General features: G+C 42.7%; 2 protein-coding genes across 9 annotated transcripts in view; both read right to left on the reverse strand.

Moving 5' to 3' along the window:
* Window positions 1-325: 325 nt before the first annotated feature.
* brca2 (BRCA2 DNA repair associated) lies at window positions 326-13,438 on the reverse strand. The gene is made up of 27 exons (XM_076735715.1): window positions 13,219-13,438; window positions 12,827-12,925; window positions 12,393-12,626; window positions 12,137-12,200; window positions 11,954-12,006; window positions 11,815-11,843; window positions 11,587-11,698; window positions 11,448-11,503; window positions 11,124-11,214; window positions 10,317-10,970; window positions 5,865-10,193; window positions 5,465-5,563; window positions 5,309-5,378; window positions 4,758-5,221; window positions 4,485-4,666; window positions 4,188-4,375; window positions 3,848-4,018; window positions 3,303-3,672; window positions 3,065-3,220; window positions 2,712-2,859; window positions 2,533-2,642; window positions 2,250-2,448; window positions 1,994-2,160; window positions 1,737-1,875; window positions 1,402-1,658; window positions 954-1,097; window positions 326-852 (listed from the first exon to the last, which is right to left on the reverse strand). Exons 2-27 carry the CDS (start codon window positions 12,879-12,881, stop codon window positions 478-480), a joined length of 8,916 nt encoding a protein of 2,971 aa, XP_076591830.1. The 5' UTR covers window positions 12,882-12,925; window positions 13,219-13,438; the 3' UTR covers window positions 326-477.
* Window positions 13,439-13,913: 475 nt separating this feature from the next.
* frya (furry homolog a (Drosophila)) overlaps window positions 13,914-16,651 on the reverse strand; it is a 45,529-nt gene continuing 42,791 nt past the window's right edge. For 5 of the 8 annotated variants that reach the window (XM_076734517.1, XM_076734516.1, XM_076734520.1 and 2 more), the window contains exons 59-62: window positions 16,113-16,130; window positions 15,753-15,863; window positions 15,448-15,653; window positions 13,914-15,367 (exon numbers count right to left, since the gene is read on the reverse strand). In XM_076734517.1, the coding sequence (XP_076590632.1) occupies window positions 15,109-15,367; window positions 15,448-15,653; window positions 15,753-15,863; window positions 16,113-16,130 (594 nt within the window). In that variant the 3' untranslated portion in view covers window positions 13,914-15,108. The remainder of the gene's footprint in view (window positions 15,368-15,447; window positions 15,654-15,752; window positions 15,864-16,112; window positions 16,131-16,651) is intronic. The other 3 variants (XM_076734518.1, XM_076734522.1, XM_076734523.1) reach the window with 1 other exon arrangement.

The following is a 16,651-nucleotide window of genomic DNA, read 5'->3' on the forward strand; positions in this document are numbered from 1 at the left end:
CAAAGTAGCACTTTGAAATTTTGTTTTAAAATATCACCAGCCTCATTTTTTTCCAAAATAAATTGCACCATACATGATATGTATGTTATTTTAGTATTCACTTACAAAAACTGACTATATAGGCCTCCATCTACAGGTGTGACAATATACTCCCTGATGAGTCCTCAGTTCTCTGTCCTCAACACAGCACAAATAGAGGATTTAGAGCTACACTGCAGGGATGCAATTCTAAATTTGTGTTCACCTTATTTAACCTTACAGACAAAGCAGTAAACTAATGCAAAGAATGGAGATGAGTATTCAGTGATGACATGATTTCACTGTTGTGAAGTGGTTTTACCTTTTAATGAGTGCAGTGAGACTATAAAACAACCGCAGAACATGTGCCTTGAACAGCCTTTAACCATCAGTCATTTGTAGTTTTTTTTCAACCATCAGTCATTCGTAGTTTTTTTCAAAGTTGCAGCACACTTGCCATCACACAGTGTCCCGTACCTGCATTAAATCACCAACAAGCAATGCCTGAGTATCAATCATAGCCAGTTCCTCGTCATTCACCCATTCATCCTCCACGGGTGAACGGACGGGTTTGCGAGCTGGTGTCTGTGCTGTTTTTAAAGTGCTAGGTGTCCCAGACCTCCGAGGCGGGTTGAATGTCTTCTTTACACAAGGAGAAGCCACTGAGCCAAGATGAGAGAGAGGTGGTGGAGACGGGATACGAGACAGATACTCCAGAGCTCTCTTCCTCTTCAGGCTCGTAGGGTCTTTCTCTGTTGGACGGTTTGTTGCAAGAGTTTTCCTGCTGACAGGTGTGAGGGATCCAAGGCTTCTGACTGGCTGCTGAGATGTCACCTGCATAAAAAGGACACATTTCTAGTTCCTTCAATGTGAACTGCTTATGAGAGTGAACGCATCAAACAGCCCCAGATACCAGAGCAAGTACATGAACTCACGCTCGTCTTTGTGTCTCGTGTTCTGTCCGTTGCAGAAGCTGAGGTCCGTGTGAGCAGAGCTGGAGATGAGATGGAGGTCAGGCCATCAGATTTGACCAGATGTGAAAGCTTCTCCTCAGCAGTTAGAAAGAAGTTCTCCTGACCCTGAAAACAGGATGAGAATTGAAGACAAATGAAACATTAAATACTTGTTTGTGGTCAATAAGAGCGAGTTAAATTAGTGAGCAGGACAAAAATTACTTGATACTTGCAAACACTGCTGTTCCTAATCAGCATTTCCAACTTTATCTGCCATAATGTGCACCTGAACTTTGATATTCTGCAGTAGCCAATGCAACTGTGATCTTAATCTCTTCAGAACATGAAGCATTTTGGCTGTGAGAGAAACCAGCCTTTGACCAAAATGACATTAAATGAGTGAAAGTTAAACAGTGTTTAAGCACTGTACCTGGACCTGGTTTCTGAGTTGGCTCAGGGATTCCTGTAGATGACCTTCCTTGGGGTTTGTGGAGAAGACGGTCAGATCTCCAGCATACACAACAGGAGTGGGAGATGTGGACTGACCTCTCAGCTGCAGGTTGGTCAGAGCCAGCAGGACATGTGGTTTTACCACATCTTCCAGGCCAGACTGAGCCAAGCTGCTGAAACAGCGCACTTTAACAAAGTTCAGTTTCCCATCGGCCAGATAAAATGCAGGAGAGAAACCTGTGTTCAAGAGAACAAATGATCATTTAGTAAACAATATAGTTCTGGCAGAAACAGTTAAGAAATAAAAGTACCCACCCTGTCCGTCTATGACACTGATAACGTATCCTGTGAGATCGACCTCTCCACACAGCGGCTGGAATTCTGGGTTCTGAAGATCCACAAAATCAGTTGAGACCCTCGGTTGAAAACGTGTTGATAACCATTCCCGAGAAGCCTGAATGATACAACAAATCAAGTTTTGTAAATTATTTCCATCATCTATCTAAATATATAACTGTGTCTACAACTCCACATGTGCACCGATTGAGCTCAAGATCATTTCTAACTCCGACCTGGACGTCCTGAAACTGTGTTTTCTTTGTCCCACTCAGCTGAACAGTTGTCCTCCCGCCATGTTTCTTTCCATCTGAAGTGGTGAGGTTATAGACTTTGTATCGACAGCCTTCCTTCAGCAGAGACTGCAGATCCGAGGAAGGTCGCCAAAGGTTCAACTGGTAAACTAGAACAACATAATTCTAAATCAGTATTTCAATACACAGTAGTAGACAGATTAAAGAGCATCTAAACAGACTGAAAATAAAGACTCACCACTGCCGGGTTGTTCCATGGAGTCAGCAATACAGAGTCTCCACACAGGCGTAACGTCTCGCTTGGGACAGCTACCTTCACGGTCCTCTGCATTGTCTAAAGCTCGTCTGTAGCGATCCTGCAGCTCAGCCTGCTGCTTCTCCATCAGAGAACGCCTGTAGGTTCGTAGAGTCTCCAACTGCTGTTCACTCAAATGAGCCTTGGATATGGAAGTCAAATTGGTTTGTAATTAAAACCTGATTCGTAAGAGAAATTAAGTCAACAATCTGTTAGTAAACTTCACCTCCAGGTAAGCTGGGTCGTCCCCCACTGCGTCATAGAGCTCCTCTCCATCTTGGAGATTTGCAACATCCTGACGACTGATAGTCCGTCGTCTACGTTGAGGTTTGGTACCTGAAGATGACAACTGGTTAAAACTTACTTCACTTCATCAAGTACTTAATGTGCAAACATGATCCCTACCTTTCTCCTCCTTTTCAAACTCAGCTTGAATCTTAGCAAACAGGATCTCCATGGCTTTTTGTTTGTGGCTGTTGTATCGTCTCGCCTCCTTCTCTTCTGCACGAACAGAACGGAACACGACACCTCCATCCGGTCTCCTCTCCATCCACTGGAAAATGTGACAAGCGTACAAATATATAGGAACTTCCAGGTGAAACAGTACAAATTAAGGTTGTCAAAGCTATAGATCCTTTGAAGTAGAGAAAAGGACAAAAGAATCAGATTTTCAATGCAAAGCTGCACAGATGAAATAACTGGCAAGACAATCGACTGGTCCTCAACCATTACTATTAACATTCTTACAAATGTCTTACCTGTATGGGGTAGCTTCTCAGTATGACAATGTCCACACATCCTACTGGTCCTCCATTGCCGTACAAACAGGAAACAGGGAGCAGGAATGGCCTTGGATCTCTGTGGAATCCCAGTTTAACATCCCATCGTGTGGGCCTGCTGCTATTAGCACAAATCTAAAACATATAAAAAAATTAATAAGCCAACTTGTTATTTGGTTGCCTTGTGGAAAGAGTAAATATCTTCCTGTTAAAGTACCTTTAACATGAGAGAATCAGGTGCCTCTAGAGGGGAGCAAGCATCCTGTGATCCCACCAGCTGAGCCCCATGGATGATCAACTTCCCACCGACAGCCAGGCGACCTTTGTGAAGCATGGCAGTCAAAGCTTCATCCAGCTGGGCTCTGACGGCATACCAGCCATCTGTCAGCCAAACAACTGCACATGGGTTTTCAACCTTGGCATCAGCACCTGGAGTCTTGATGTCGCTGAAGCTGCGTCTTTTTGGGGATTGACCCCTGGAGACAACCCCGCAAACACAGAGGACCAGGGTTTTGGCTGCTGCGTCGTCCTTTTCCATTATCTTTCTCAGAGCTGGCCTACGGCTGTGATCCACCTCCACATCATATCTGATATAAAGGTACAGTACACATAAATACATATTTCTGGCCAAAAATTAAATGAAATAACATCAAGCCTTTAAAGGGCAATGTGTAATACCATTGCTAGGTTAGAGAAACATATACATATGTTTTGCAACAAGCTTGTTAAGTGCACAGTGAAATAAGTGATAATCTTATTAACCTGTACTTGAGCTGAAGGAGAACCTGCTCTGGGGTGAGACACATGCTGCCCATCGTTTCTGGAAATGATCTTTCCATGGAGGCCTGCTTCCATACAATCCATCGGTAGTGATTGTACACCCACTCCTCACTGATCAGTTTAGGATCCACGCCCGGGGTGTCACATAATGCTCTGTGGACAGAGTAGAACAGGATGACGTTCAGTACAATCAGCCTGCAGGCTGCAGTGATTACACACCAATGAAAACATAATCATGAAAATTAGATTACATTTCTGCCATATTCAGTCAATAGATCCCCTAAATCTTACACCTTTCAGCTCAACTAAAATTTAATAGTACCTATAAAACTCCTCTTTCCCTGCAGTTCCATCATTACAGGGAATCAGCCATCCTCCATCAGCAAGCTGAACACCACCTCTGTCTATCAAAGCCTCCTGTTGGACGAACTGCTGTAAACTGAAGCGAAAAGATTCTGCAGTCTCACTGCTGACCTCATACACACACCGAAGAACTCCTTGGATATAGAGCTGTAAAACAGGAACATAAACACGTCAAAAAGCTGCATGTCATGTGAGAGTGATCTTGTTTTTAACTGAATAAAACCAAATCCTCTGAGGAAAACTGTTGCGGCCTTGCCTGTGTTTTGGTGTATTTTGCAGGATGCCTTCCATTGACGGCAGCTTTCAGTGGGATCCTCAACACTCCTGAGGTTTTGGTCAGAAACAAACTGCCCGGCAAAGGTCGAATGGTTTGACGCTTCTTTTTCCTGATCCTCATGTCTTGCATATCTCGCGCCAGCTGTACGTTCTGAAACATGTCTGTCGACCATAAACACATCATTATTTCACCTACGTTGTGCAGAAGATTAACAACATATCAAACTAAGTTCAGCTAACAACGTTACGGCACCTTGGCTTCTGGACAATGCGTCCTCCACACGAGACGCCTCTGCAGCATCCTCTGATCCACAATCAGCAGGAAGGTTATGATTATTCATCAGATTATCATTTGTTGTGTCAGCCAAGGCCACCGCCCGAACGTCTTCTTTCCTTTTGTTGCCAGTTAAATCCGTAGTGCTTTGTGTTTTTTCAGTGGGCGGCACAAAAGTGTTGCTGTTAAAGGGTGTTACAACGAGGTGGTGATGTTTATCTTCCTCATCCCGTGGCTTAGAGGAGCTCTCTTGGACAATAGTTCTTTGTTTTTTGAAAGGCGGAACAAAGGCAGAAGGTGTTCTTATGTTGTCCTTGAGCACTGTGCTCTTGCGGCTCTCTGTCGTTGCATTCTTGAGGAACGGGGGAATAAACACAGGCTTCTTGGAATATTGTGCCGGTGTTGTCTTTTGAAATCTGGTTTCTACATTGTTTTTTCCAGTGCTGTATGAAAAAAAAAAAAGACATGACAAAGAGCTGGTTACCTGTGACAGCTGCTTGAAAACATAGCCAACAATTCAGTGAACTTACCCGTGTGGCCTTGTGATGTTCGCGTGAAGAGGGACGCTGTACTTGAAAACTCTCCTGTCTTTCATTATACCTGAATAAAGAAAAAAATACAGATCAAGAGTTATCGAATTCAGAAGACAAAATGTGCATTCTTTATTTCATTTTTCAGTGATTTACCATTTGGACTGCTTTTTTCCGGATGGAGTGTTGAGCCTCTTGAATCACAAACATTCCTGTCGAATTCCTCCAGTAATCGTCTCTTCAGGGGAGGCTGACCTAGAACATTTCAGAGCAGTCAGGCAATCATTCATACTTAACAGCTATGTTTGTAACAGATAAGAGGCACAGCTGAAGGTTAGTAATATACAAGCAGTTAGTTAATTTCAAAATAATGGTTTGAATGCAATATGGGAACAGTTTATTTAACTTGGACAAAGAAGGTTAAATAGTTAAGACTCTGGCCAGTTGCAAGACTTGCAATGAAATAATTATTTTCCTCAAATAACTCTGAATAATCTGTGCAGCGTAAAAAAAAAAAACCCATGCTGTTTCATATTTCTTAAAAACAGACACTTACCGCTCATACCTGCGTCCTCCACACGTCTTTTCCCTGCTCCTTTTTGCTCCTCTGCAGGTCTGTTGCTGGATTTTGGGTTATCCTGCTGCAGCACATTTTCTGAAGTCGCTGACAGTCTTTGGCCAGCCAGATTTTCATCCTCTAACAAAGCTTTAGTGCAGTCCAGAGCTTCCTGGGCAACCAACTTCTGCTGGGCCTCAGTGCAGCCTCTTAGGTTGAGTGACAGAACTGAAGACTCATCTGTCCTTTTGATCGTAGATTCCTCGCTGCTCCTTGTCTGATTTATTTCATCGTCCAACAGGCTTGACATTTCCTCCCCGGGGCTGTCATGGAGGTTTCCCACGGCTGATTGGGTAATTTTTCCGTCTTTGAACTTGAATGCGTCTGTAGGTGTCTTATCTTTGATAAAAATGTAACCACTTGAATTTTGAAGAGTTTCAGTCGCGTTGAAAGAGGTTAAAGATTTGACTACCCGAGGGACACTTTCCTTCGTGGGCATGTCTCCATCACCGGCTTTCACGTTCGATAGATCTGATTTATGGGTGTCATGTGGGCTTGTTGAGTATGCGTTTAAAACATGACTTTCCCCATCAGCAAGGTCTCCCAAAAGGTTCTTTGCCTTTAACAGATTTTTCTGTGATACATGCACTTTGGCTCTGTTTGCAGTTGTGAAACCACAATCTATTTTTTCTGTATCACTCCGAGCGTCTTTGTGCTCACTGTTCCTTGTGTGTGAAACAGCCGGGATCTCTGCATTAACGCTGATGTCACTGAAGAGTGCTTTCGCCCTCTGGAGGGCCTCAGATGAAAATGCCACTGTCTTACCACTGGCTGCAAGAAATCCCAGATTCCTCAGTGGTGAACCCGGAACTGGAGTCTCTATTTTATCCTCAATTCCTTCACATCCACTTAACAGAGTTTTTGCTTTCGTTAGAGCTGCAGATGAAATAGCAACTCCTTTGCCACTGGCTGTCTGAAATCCACTGTTCTGTGGTGCCGAAGTGTCGACATTCACTTTCAGCTGTTTCTTTGTGTCCTCAAGTGTAGCATTTCCATTCAACAGAGGCATTGCTTTTGTCATTGTGTCGTCCAACACGGACACTTGTCTGCTGCCTGTACAGAATCCACCACTGCAACGAACGCTCTGTGACTTTGTGCACAACGGGGAGGGTTTTGCCATTAAAGATGAGCTTCCATGTACAGGAGCTGCATCGGTAGAATCCAGTGTGCTCTTAAAAACCCCTTCGTGAATCTCCACATCATCACTATGCAGCATCTTTTCATGTACCAGAGTCACATTTTCAAACTCAGTGTGTCCAGGCTCTTCAGAAACATTAATCATCACACTTTGATCTTGTTTTGAAAGGTTTTCCTTCTCGCTGCCACTTCCACTCACAGGTACGATACCTTCCCTGTCCCTTACTGGCACGCCATCTTTTTCATCCATTACATCGCAGTCCTTGGTGAAAGCATCTGCTTCTTGCATTGTTTTTGCCGATACAGAACCATCATCAAATTCTTTCAAAAGTTGTTTTGCTCTCAGGAGATTTTTCTGTGAAACCTGGACTTTTGCTCCCCCTGCAGTTGAGAAACCACAATGTATTTTCAGATTTTCTTGGGTCTTTTCACCGTTCTTTGTGTGTGAAACAGCTGGGATCTCTGCACTGAAGCTGATGTCACTGAAGAGGGTTTTTGCCCTCTGGAGGGCCTCAGATGAAAATGCCAGTGGCTTGCCACTGGCTGCAAGGAATCCCTGACTCCTGGGACCAGGATCTGGCATCTTGGAATGTGCTGATTTTACACAGATTTTATCCTCAGTTTCATCACATTCACTCAACAACGATTTTGCTTTCTTGAGAGCTGCTGATGAAATCGCAATTCCTTTGCCACCGGCTGTCTGAAAACCACCAGTCTTGGGTGGTGAAACCTGGATTTTACTGACGAGATGACCTGTTCTTAAAGCATCTTCCTTTTGTTTCCGTTGTTCGTTTGTATCCTCAGTTGTATCACCGTCATTCAAAAGACACTTGGCCTTTTTCATTGCATCAGCGGATATGAATACTTTCTTCCCACTGGCTGTGCAGAATCCACCGCTACTGCTCGATTCATTGACGGCAGAGGAGCCGATATTCTTTGATACTGTGCATGAGAGAGATGAAAGTGCCTTTGCATTCAAAGACGAGGTTCCGTGGGAGGAAGCTGCATTCGCTGAAGCAGGTGTTTTCTTAAAGCCAATACTGTGAATCTCCACATTATGCTGCACATCCTCTGTCTGGCATGGAGCTGGTCCAGCTATCACATTCTCAAACTCATTGATTTGTTCTTCAGAAAAGTTTTCTTTCATCTCTTTAGCATTTTTACATTTCGGAGGGTTTTTCTTATGACCGACACTTGCAGACACGGCTTCTATGCTCCTTTTATGTTCTACCGATGTGCCAGCCTGAGCGTCCATAACATCACAGTCTTTGAAGAAAGCCTCTGCCTCTTGCATGGCGTCTGCCGAAACAGAAATCTCTTTCCCGCTAGCCATTTGGAACCCACCTTGACGCTTGGCTGTGTCCATTTTGCTGTTTTTTAAACTTTTTTCTTTTTCTTCATCGCTAATGCCCATTTTTCCGTGATCCTCTTTATGTTGCAAAAAGCTGCTGGTGTGACTATCCACACTGCACTTATGCCGTGTTTGAGCATCAGTTTCACCAATTTGTTTGCCTGGGCATATCTGACTTGTCACAAGCTGTTCCTCTAAATCTGCAAACAAAGCTCTGGCTTTGCTCAGACACTTTTTTGAAACTCTCAAAACATTTCCTCCTGCAGTCTTAAATCCCACGCCAAGCATCAAAGGATTTTTGCTCTCCAGGTTGCTTGTTTCAGTGTGCCCTGCTCTGTCAAGATTTTTGGTTTCAGCCGACATATTACCACTGCTGCCTTCACAGAAGCGCTTTGAAGAGGGAGACACATCTTCAGTCGGAGAACTTTCCTTTGTCGTAGCACTCGACAATGACAAACCTGAGGATTTACTTGAGACGCTGGATGTTTCACAATTCGTTTTACCATCTGAAACTACAGCCATTTTGTCAGGCATCACTGTTGCTGCCATGTGCTTTTCAGCATCTGAACTGAAACTGTCATCAAAATCTATATCTTTAAGAAAATCGGGGTCAAGTTCTTTGTCAGCTTTTTCGGGAGAGTCGGTATCATCTTGACGATGTTGTTTTAGCTTTGCAGTTTTGAACTGTGTAAATTCAAACTGGCTATCTGCTTCTTCCAAGAGAGTGCACAGCTCAGTCACATCAGCTTTTTGTGAAGCTGTCAGCTGGCAACCGTTACCCACAAATTTATCGCTTGAAGAAAGTGGCTGGTTTGAGGCTGCATTTTTCACTGATCCACGAATTATGCCAAGTTCATCCTTAGTGCCATGGGTACATCTGACGAGCTGATCACTTACAGTTCTTCCCCCTTCAGTCTCCTCAAAGAGACGCTTGGCTCTCTCGAGGTTGGCTGAGGAAATCTGTATACCCTTATTTGAAGCGGTTTTGAATCCTGATCCATGGATGGGAGGAAGAGAAACTGTTGTTTTCTCTGGCAGTCTGCCATGTACTTGAGCATTATGGAATGGAATGCAATTAATGCTATCAACAGTTCCTTTTGCACTACTGGATAGCTGTGCTGATGTGCTCTCCATGCGAAACTCACTCTCTCTGCCAGGGCCCAGTGTCTGTCTTCTCTTGACTGCGCTGGACAGCGTGGTATCAGTTTCAGGTTCTTGTAAAGTATCATCCAAATGTGCTTTTCCATTTCCGTTATTTGTGGATGGAAAAGGAGTAGCCCCGAGGATATCGGTTTTAAAGTCTGTCCACTGTCCACATTCACCATTGTTCTCCGAGCTGGGAGGAACAAATGATGATGCAGTCGCAACAGCAGACTGGAATCCACTGTCACTGACTGTTCCCTCACTGGTGAAGTTATTTTGATTAGTGGTAGAAACAGATCTTCTGTTACTGACGCCATCACAGTCCCGGTAAAGGCTTGCCTTCCTTGCTTTCTGATTAGCTTGTTTCATGGCTGACAGACAAGCTGATGGACAGAAGCCATTTCGAGGAGTATCCTCTGCTACTTTACTCAGTTTACCGGGGTCTGGCATTTGACTGAAGTCTTGTGCAAAATCTCTGGAAAGCTGGGATATGTCAAAATCCTGGACTTTCGCTTGTACAGAGGGAGGTAGTTTTTCTTCAGTGAGGTTTCCCCGTTTTTGCATCTCCTTCTTCCTGAGACTGTAACAGTCTGCTTCATCTGGGGCTTTCATCAACTGCTTCACATTCATTCCAAGCCCTGAAATACAGCATGATGATAAAAAAGGATAAATTTAGTCATTACAGAAAAATGGCTTTTTCTACATCAACATCGACGATATTATAGCATTTCCACACTTAACATGCATAAGAAATGACTTACTAGAATCTTTAATCCCTTGTGATGAGTCAGTCTTCTGAGACTGTGTGTCTTCTCTTTGAACGTGCGGTTTCAAAGTCTCAACAGTGTAAACAAATTTTCTCTTTTTCTTAGTAAATCCAGACTGTGTGAGTTTCATAGATGGTCTGACTGGCCGGCCAGAATCAAAGTCGCTTTGTTGTTGTTCTGTTAAAATACTGTTTCCCACTTGTGTAGCTGGACTATTGTCACGGCAAGACGTGTCCACAGTACAAGTTTGGATTTCAGACAAACTCAATGGAGACCACTGGGTGATTCCAATATCTCCAGTTTTCACAGGTGAGTGTGAGGGAAATCTCCCAGGTTCCTGATCAGCGGCTCTCTGTTCACTGGATGCAGCACTGTTTGTTGTTGACATGTCCACAGAGCTGCAGTCATCTTTAGTTGGAACGATTTGCTTTCTTTTGGTTCTGTCAGTTTTCACTTTCCTCAGTGCTGAACCACTGTTGGAGAAAAATATAGAAAGAACGTCTTCAGCTCCATCAAGAACACTTGCGACGGTGCTGCGAATTTCTCCATCCTCAATAGCATCAGGTAGCTTCTGTCTCCAGACACAGTCACTCTGAGGGGCGTCGTGGGGCTCTGGATTGTCACCAGCCAAAGGGGAGACAGCGTCTTCTGTTTACAGACCAGCAATTAGGATAATTTTGCATTTTGAATCTTAAAACATTGCAGCACAAAATAAGTAAATCTGTTGCAGTGCATAACTATGTAACTCTTAGCGCACCATCTTGGATATTAGCAAATTGTAAAGGAGAAGCACTTCTGTACCTTGGTGAACAGTAGACACGTCATTGTTTTTGGGTGACACCACTCCAACTCTGGATGCATTTGAAAGAGAAGGGAAAAGCTTGCGTACAAACTGAGAAAGATAAGACACAGAAAGAGTTTTGTGTTACTGTAATAGCATGTTTCCTCTGTCTAACACCTTAGACATCTCAGATATAAATAAATATAATAATAAATAAAAAAAGCTCTTGTGTCACTGACATGAAATCAACACTGAGATGCACATACAGCAGAACCAGATACTTCACATTCAGTAGTATTAGAGAGACATGTCTCTTGTATGTTTGGGCTTTGCAGAGTACTCACAACAGCATTTCTGTCTGCAGACAAACTCACTGGGCAGGGACTCCCATCAGGTTTGGCTATAAAATTGAGTGGACACACTAATTAGTTAACAAATCATATATAGAGGTTTAGAAAACGACCAATTGTGTAATTTGCTTACTTAAAATCAAGGTGGATGCTATAGCTGGTGGTGTATTCAGAGAACTGGTCCATGACATATCATGATGAATCTGTGCACCAAGACTTTCAGAGATATGCTGGGCATAGCTGACCTGCTCATTCAAAACACAACACAAAGGGAAAACCTTAGTGTTGTCCATTGCGCCACATTCAAATACTGGCATTTGGCAATAGAACTGACATCACTTTTAAACTTTGATACACTTACCGGGGATTTTTGTGGGGTCTCAAGCAAATCTGTGCAAATGACAAAAGCAAAGCAAACAAACAGATTAGCCGGTGATGGTTAACTCTTCTTTTCCAAATGTGATGGAAACAGATGAAATACAAAGAAATTCACTGCTCACCAAAACTGTCCTGAGCCTGAGGCTGAACACCTCCATATGTTGCACCTGAGACCCTAAAAATTACAAGACAGGGATCAAAAACTGCCAATAGCAATGACCACTAACTTTTTACAGAATTATCTTGCGAATGGCTCCATAAACACTGAAGCACAGACATTAAGGGCTCAGAGCTGTTGCACTCACCTCTCTTTTGACATCTGAAACAAACATGGGCTTTGTGTTGCCGTCCATGGCAATGTTTCTTTTTCTAGGACGCACAACAACGTATTTTAGACGCGACCTCCAGAAAGCTTATCAATCAGACATTAGTAGGCAACAACAATTTACACTGAGTTTGAAATGCACTCTGCACACATCCACATTCCTGTCAGGCATGTGTTTACATAACAGGATAGAAATGTTTAACCCTCATTACTGCATAACTTTAATCAAACATTACCTCGTTCAGCAGTGAAGGACTGCTCATCCTCAGTTTCAGGAGACACAACGCGACGCTGTCTGAAAACTTTTGGGGTTGAAAACAGCTGACTTTCTACTGCAAATTTGTCAAAAGGTGTTTTAAAAGTTCCCTCCTGGTTTGCACCCAGGTCGTCTTGATCAGAGACATTTCCCTCATGAGTGAACGCCTGAGCTGTCAGTGTGTCGAACCAGTCTGGGTCCAGTGGCTCCAGCTCTAAAATGGGACATTAAAATGGTTTATAGATTAGTAATAAGTACACAATCTCCTTTTGTGATTATGCAGCTGGATTTAAAGGGTTAGGCACAATATCATGAAACCCTGTAAACTGTAAACATCACAACAGGCCTTCAACACGGACAGATGTGCACCTTAAAAGCTTTTATTGTGACAGAGATAGAGGAGTCTTCTCTTACCTTTCCAGATTTGATCTTTGAATGTCTCGTACATGGTTTTGGATGATAAATCCATTCCAGGTGACTTGAGTAATGCCTAAAATGTATTATGTGGCACACCTGAGAAGACAGAGTTTTCATGAAGTTAAAAAGCAAACATGTATGTCGCTAAGCTAGTTAGCTCAACGATGAGCTCCATCCATTAGGGAGGACACTGCCAGCTCCTAAGTTATCACATAACGTGTGGTCGACACGTTATGTGACAACTTCATAACTTAGCTAAGCAGGTTATGGCAAATTGTTAAGCGTTTAGAAAACATATATTTAGGCTAACTTACATTGACTGCTACTAATTCCCAGAAAGAAACCCGAAGGCAAAAGGAGATTTAGCTTTGAAGTTAACTGAAACTTACCATGGCGGCGTACTACAGTGTTGTCTTCCATTTCGCGACCAAACTGCTCACAAAATGTTAAACCTACAAACCACAGGACAAAGAGAAAAAAGTCGTAGAAAACAGTTTAGAAGCGATTAATGGTATTTCTTTGGTTTTATCGCTAGTGAACGAACAAGCTAACGTTACTTCCTCCCTCTACGAAAACAAACCTCGCGCGCCGGGTACCGGAACTCAGTCCGACTTCAAAATAAGAGTCCATTTAAATCAAACTATGTACGGGCAGCAGTTCAATTATTTTGACACGCGTTCAGTTGTTTACAAAAAATATATTATACTTACTGCATCAGTATTATAATGACTCTGTAATTATCTTCGAATCAATCAAAAAAGGATAATATGAGTGAAACTTATTCATGCCCAAGTTAAACCTCACAGACAGGACTTCCTGGCTGTTCACCCTCCTCAGTGAGGCTTGGCAGAGCAAAAGCGGGTGGCCATCTGTCCTCCTACCAGGTATGTTCTGATGCATCTGACAGGTAGAATTTTATGAGTGGTGCACAGCTTTAAAGTGATGTCCGAGAGGTGCAACCCAAAGCACAATATTAGCCAAATTTAAGAAACAAAGAAACCTCAAAACCACAATACTACTATGATTTCTACTAAAACCATCACCAATAAAAATAAGAATAGTATTGCACAAATCACAAAATGAAACCAGTTAACAAATGTAAGTTTTATTTTTCTTGTTACATAAGTGTACAGAACACCAAAGTACAGTACATTGCAAAGGCAGTAGTATTTACAAGGCGAGAGGCTACACCAACAGTTCTTGTGGAAGCTTTACAAATATGTAGCTATCTTTTTCTCTCTACATGCAACTCAAATTGTAAGTTCAGAAAAATACAATCTTATGAGTCTGAACAAAGCCCCCACTGCAGTATGTACAATTATTCAGTTAAAATAGTTTCTGTATTTGTTCATAAACATTACTATTACACTTTATAGTACATAGGATTTGCAAGCTTGGCTGGTTTAACAGATGAAACAAAATTTTTTTTTTTCTATAAATCTAGTCTGATAAAAGCACGTTTTTCTCTTGCAAATAATATAAATAATTTACCTAATTGCTAAAAGCTGCACAGTTAAAAGGTACAGTAAGATGTTTTGAGTAACAGTTAACCCACACAGCAGCATGTAGTGTAGGTTTGGGAGACATTACAGTAGTTTTGCAGCATGTCAATATAGTTAAATGTGAACAATTTATATAAATCAGTATCCATAATTCCATCTGTGATGGTCGTCAGGTTTTTTTATCACACACTCAAGCACCCACACACAACACACCCACACATAAACACACATACACACACAAAAAGACCCATTACTTTGATCAAGTAATGGAGCCTCCCTTTTCTGTACTCACAAAGTTCATGTTTTCCAATGTTATGATATTCAAATACATTCTTTCAGGACACAGTAAAAGTCTTCCACTTCTGTGGAGGATTGCACATTTTCCCTTGAACATTAAAACAACATAACTGAAAGAGAATCACTTAGCTTTGGTATGTCATTTGTTAAATGTGAAAGTTGTTGACCTCAGTAGCAAGTGGTTGCTTTGTGACAATTTCTATCATTAGTGCAATAAAAGCCAGAGTTTCTTTGCAACAGCACAGGCGCTCATCTTTCAAAAAAAAAACACAACAGTATTGCTGCACATCTGAAGATCTGATTTTATGACATTCTGATGTGCTCTGAGTAAGAAAAGGAAAGATGGTTTGGTTATTCCCAGCAGAGAGCAGAGAGCTTGTTAACCACTGAGATGATAGCAGCAGCCCCATACAGGACCAGAGGCGAGGCATGGGACAGGGTGCTGTGCAGGAATGGGTGTCGCTTGCTGCCGGACCACCATCAAAGAGTTGAGCCTGAAATCCTGGAGTCCGGGAGGAAAGCTGTGATGGCTCGGTAGCCTTGGGCTCGCCGGATCATGTCCCGAATCTCTCCGTTAAGTTCCATCAACTTGACAGAGATTTCTGTCAGGTCCTGTTTGGAGCCCACCAGAGCAAAAGTTCCCGTCTGACCCAAGGTTTGATGTCTGAAGTAGATGTTGAGTAAGGTGTGGACCTCATCCTCGGAGGGGCTGCCAAAGATGTCTTTTGGCCACATTCTTCTGCAATAAAAAAGAAAATGTCACACATCTGACTGGGGGCATTTTTTTCTTTTTACAGCAAAGGCTTGCTCTTTTCTTACCTGCACTCACGAATGTAGCGGATGGCCGTTGGAAACTCGTTGTTCCTCAGGCACTCCAGGATGGCCTGCACAGCGGCCTCAGAGGAGCTGAAGGTGGGCTCAGGGCAGGAGCTCTCACGGACAGCAATATCATCATTTGTCACTGAAGCTGCTGCTACCCTCAGGCTGCTCTTCAACTCATTTAGCTCTCTGGACATATTTGTCAGCTAAAGGTTGAGAGGGATTAACATTATTAAACAAGAACAAGGATTAGAAGATGTCATGGTTCCAGAAAGAGGGGACAAGCAAATGCATGATGTACCTACCTCGGGAATAGAGCTTATTGCGTGGACCTGTTCAATCAGCTTACAGTAGGACTGAAAAAGCAGCAGCAGCTGAAAGTGGAGTTTGTAGAGTCTTTGACAGAGCTCCAGTTGCTGAAAGTAAGAGAAAAGTGGTAGTTAGAAAAGGGCCTGTTTATTGAGCAAGGTTTCTCTTTCTTAGGTATTACTTTGCCAGGTACTCTCAGTTCTGCATTTGATGGAAAATAAACTCACACATAACTACTGTAGAACTACTTGTTAACAGATGTCAAACCAGCTGCAGTTATGCAGGTGAAGGTTTGCTTCTAAAAGCAGAAGAAGACCATTTCACACAACAAAGAAGAACAAGTCTTTCCAACTTACAGCCAGAGATTCCATTGGCTACAAAGTAAGCATGTTACAGGACAGAAAAGAAGTAAGGAAAAGAGAGAATCAAAAGAAGGGCATGCAACTCCTTGTAATTTCCATTTAAGAGGGGGTGAAAGGTATTAGCATGGGTCACTTCATTGGCATGCACAGAGGAAGAAATGTGAGGGTCAATGTATGTGTAAGTTACAACTGAAAGGAGGGCTGGACGTTGCCGTGAATTAAAGGTTCCCTGTGGAGGTCCTGACCTCTAGTAGTGCTATGGAGCTGTTTTTTATAGGAGCGGGTCCCTGTTTTGTTGTGACGCACATGCACGCGCACGTATGTGATACCACTGGTAGGACCGCGTATCAATTGATAAAAAAGACATTTAAAATGAGCATAGCAGACCCATCACACATCAATAACATCCACCATTGCATAATTACATAGCCTAGACTAAGTAGAGTCGGGTTCGCTTTGCACTATAGTTGTCTTCTCCTTAGCTTTTTGTGGGAAGAAATGCACACAACACGTTTGTTAGCGCTCAAGGATGC

Source organism: Chaetodon auriga, chromosome 7 (genome assembly GCF_051107435.1).
Source record: "Chaetodon auriga isolate fChaAug3 chromosome 7, fChaAug3.hap1, whole genome shotgun sequence".
NCBI lineage: Eukaryota > Metazoa > Chordata > Actinopteri > Chaetodontiformes > Chaetodontidae > Chaetodon > Chaetodon auriga.